A 3839-nucleotide genomic window follows, 5' to 3' on the forward strand; every position below is an offset into this window, starting at 1 on the left:
TCCCCCTCCCCCCCTGGCACAATCAGTGCACACGCCCTGCCGATCCCAGCCCCTCTCCACTTGATCACCACTTATACCACCCTCCCCACCCACCCATACCCTCTCCTGATTCTACTTCCCTGCCCATCCCCACTCCCTCCCGCTTCCCCCTTCCCTCTCTCTCGCATATGATCAGTACCCCCCGCCCCCCCAAACCACCGGCCACCAACCGGTTCCCCCCCACCAACCACCAACCACCAACCGCCACACCACACCACACCACACCCCACTCACACACACGGCCCGCCGCAGCATGCCTCTGGACGCAAAGCTGTCCGAAGACTTTATCCGCTGGGTTCAACTGCGGTTGGCTTCGGTGGCCAATGCCTCAATTGCAACTGGTGGTGCTGGTGCTGGTGCTGGTGCTGGTGCTGGTGCTGGTGCTGGTGCTGGTGGTGGTGGTGGCCGTGTCTCTCCTGATGATGGTGGCTCTTCGAATGGTGCGGTGACGGAACAAGGACATGCTCTGGCTGTTATTCTCATTCATGCTCTTGGTATCTTTGGTCCCACACTCTCTGTTGGTCTTCGTGCTCTGCACTCGCGATTGGCTCCGCCTGAGCAACAGCAGCTGGTATCTCTCTTGACTGACATCACTGCCTTGCCTGCCACTGATCTGCTGTCAAGGGCTGCTACTGCTTCCGCTCACTCGGCTAGCTACACCGCTGTCCTGCATGGCCTGGCAGATGCTGCTTCCGTGGGAATGGATGTCGAGGTGGAGCTCTCCTCGCGTCCTAGTGGAGGCGGCTCGCCAGCATCAACGCCCGTCCCGCTGGTCTCAGTCTCGGGCATCTCGGACATCGACGCTGACAGCTCCATGGGCATGTCCCGGATGCTTTCCACCGTCTCACGGGGCTCGGTTCGCTCCGCTACCTCGTCCGTCCGTCGGACCCACGGTCGGAGCCGCAAGTCCGCCCGCAGCAAGACCCCGGCGAGCACGGGCCGCTGGCCGTCGACGAGTGGGCCGACCCGGCCCTGCGCGAGCGGCTGCTGTCGGCCTCCATCGAAGCTTTGCTGGAGCACTCTGATGCCCAACACGCAGTCGAGGCTGTCATGGCGCATCGCGAGGTGGGTGAGGACACCAAGTCGCGGGTCCTCGGCAAGCACTGGGCACTCTCGTCGTCATCGGACGTCGAGACCGGGCTCGCCCTCTCAGCCCGGGTCCGCGAGCTCGCCTACCTCGTGGCGCTGGTCGACCGGGCGTCGACGCGGCAGTCGCGGTCGCCGCGCAAGGGGAGCGCCAAGCCGCTCGACCGGCGGTTTGCACGGCGGCGGTCGAGCGTCGCCCCCTCGGCACCATCGGCCACGGTCGTCGAGCATGTCGGTGGCGAGGTGCGGGCGCAGGTGTGGAAGACGCTGGCGTCGCTGCAAGAGATTCCGACGACCGAGCGACTCCGCGAGACCAACATGGTGGTCAACGCTGTCGAGGGCCTGCTCACCGCACCCCTGGTGGCTCGCAAGAAGGAGCGCGCCCGCTCGCCGGACGCTCGCAAGCGTGAGCGCCGTGAGCGTGCCCGCGCTCTCATGCGCGACCCTACCGGCGCTGGATCCTCGGTCCTCTCCTCGCTCCGCCGCGGAAGCGTGACCGGCGCCACCGGCTCGCGCCGCGGCTCGGTCCACTACTCGTCGGCCACCGTCGACGACGACACCTTTGAGGACGCGCTGCGGATCCAGGTCTCGCTCGAGCTCACCCGCATGCGGCTGGGCCTGTTGGAGCCGGTCGTCTTTGACCTGATGTTCTTCCTCTCCAAGCTCGACCTCTCATACAACTCCATCTCGCACCTCCCGCCCACCATCGCCCGCATCGCCAACCTCCGCGAGTTCAACATCTCACACAACACGCTTGCTGACCTCCCTCGTGAGCTCGGCCTGTGCAAGCAGCTTGAAGTCCTCGACCTCTCAGGCAACGTCATCGAGGAGCTGCCGGCGTCGCTAGGCAAGCTGCCGCTGCTGCGGACGCTCCGCGCCTGTGGCAACAAGCTCACCACGCTCCCGGCCTCGTTTGTACGCCTCGACCTCCAAGAGCTCGACCTCTCGCACTGCTGCTTTGCCGAGCTGCCTGCCGAACTGGCGGTCCTCACCTCGCTCAAGAGTCTCATGCTGTATGGCAACCCGCTGGTCTCGCTCCAGGCTATTACCCTCATCGACTCGGGTGACCGCTTTGGCGTGCTCGAGTACGTGCTGGCGCGCGCGACCCAGCGCGCACTGTATCTGGTCGGTGCCGCCGTCTCGCCCATCCACCCGGACCCGCAGTTTGTCAAGACCGGCAAGGTGAGCCGTCTCTTGTCGGCCCAGAGTCTCCTCGAAGTGCCGTCGGTCTCGACGGCGGCCTCGTCAAGCGACGGCTCGTCTTGCTCAGACTCCCACTCGAGCTCCTCGGCGAGCTCGACCGGCGCCTCCAACTTTGCTGCTCTCCACCTCGCCTCGCTCGGCCATCACATCCCGAAGTCGCCGTCACTCACCCGCGAGCACTCGGCGCTCATTGTCGAGGCCGACGCTTTGGCCAAAGAGGCCGACACCCACCTTGCCGCCCTTCTTGACAAGCTCGACACTTCGCTCACCTCCGCTGCCGTCCTCAACTCGTTTGATGACGAGCTGAGCGCCCTCGAGGCCTACTTTCCCGACTACGTGGCCCACGTCCGCGCCAACGGCTTTGCCGAGCTGCACGAGCGGTGCGAGGAGGTCAATGAGCTCCGTGCTGATCTCCATGACCTGTACGACCACATCTGCCTCGAGCGCGAGCACATTATCACTCTCCGCGACGAGCACACCACCATCTCCCATGTCCGCGCCGATCTCGAGCGCGAACTCAGCGCTGCCGTCGAGTGCGAAGCCTGGCTCCTGGACCGCATCTCTCACGCCCGTCGCGAGCAGGACCGCATGCTCATCCAGATCGAAAAGCTCCAGTCGCGCATCGATGGTCGTGACTACACCCGCATGCGTGACACTGCCGACGCACAGAAGCGTGCGGCTAGGTCCGATGCCCATGGCCCGGCCGTCCCGCTCATGTGGTGGCAGCACTGAGAGCAATGAAACACACTCCAAGTCCTTGCACGCAACATCATCAGAGGGGTGGGATGGCTTTACTCAGCGACAGCAGGGCGTGGGGTGGGCACGCATGGTCCATGGCCCGAGACGCATCCAGCGCGATGCGCCGCAGGTGGAGCGGGCGGGAGGAAAGAGGCATGCACTTGCAGAGTCCGCAACGAGCAAGACGATGCGGGGAGAGAGGGGGGGATGGGGGGGAGAGAAGGTCGATTGAGCACAGAGGACAGATGCTGCAGGCTGGCGACTACTGGGCCGACTCTGCGCCGACGACAATGGTGGAGAGCGGATCGACGAGGTAGTCGACCATGACATCGCCCTTTGCCTTGAGAACGCCAACATCGACGTCGTTCTTGCAATAGAGGCAGAGAAGAAGATCGGGATTGATGCGAGCAGTAAGGACGTAACCCTCCAGACACTGAGTGATGAGCATACCCAACGCATCCTGCCTCGGCCCATTGTTCTCGTACGCCTCCCAGATGTTGGCCGCAATGGCCGCCACCAGCTTGGACTCCCTCGGGCTCCCTGCCGATGCCAACAACGACCCATCATTCGTAAACACCCTACACTCATTCCTCCACACACATGAGTATCCCCCTCCCTAGCCATAACCTCCCCCTTCTCCCCTGTCACCATACCCCCTCCCCCCCCCCCCTCTCCTCCCCGTGTCGCCATGTCGCCATGTCGCCATGTCGCCATGTCGCCATGTCGCCGTCTTGCCCCATCTCGTGACACGACCCCCTCCCCCTTCCCCCTTC

General features: G+C 64.3%; 2 protein-coding genes across 2 annotated transcripts in view; one reads left to right on the top strand and one right to left on the bottom strand.

Moving 5' to 3' along the window:
- Nucleotides 1-739: 739 nt before the first annotated feature.
- Nucleotides 740-3082, top strand: AMSG_09496 (leucine-rich repeat-containing protein 2; the record flags this gene model as incomplete). Its single annotated transcript, XM_013898886.1, has 2 exons — nt 740-895; nt 940-3082. 2 exons carry the CDS (start codon nt 740-742, stop codon nt 3058-3060), a joined length of 2277 nt encoding a protein of 758 aa, XP_013754340.1. The 3' UTR covers nt 3061-3082.
- A 21-nt stretch (nt 3083-3103) lies between these two features.
- AMSG_09497 (mitogen-activated protein-binding protein-interacting protein) overlaps nt 3104-3839 on the bottom strand; it is a 977-nt gene continuing 241 nt past the window's right edge. The window contains exon 2 of the mRNA XM_013898887.1: nt 3104-3644. Coding sequence (XP_013754341.1) covers nt 3124-3633 — 510 coding nt within the window. The 5' untranslated portion in view covers nt 3634-3644 and the 3' untranslated portion in view covers nt 3104-3123. The remainder of the gene's footprint in view (nt 3645-3839) is intronic.

This window comes from Thecamonas trahens, assembly GCF_000142905.1.
Source record: "Thecamonas trahens ATCC 50062 unplaced genomic scaffold supercont1.50, whole genome shotgun sequence".
Lineage (NCBI taxonomy): Eukaryota > Apusomonadida > Apusomonadidae > Thecamonas > Thecamonas trahens.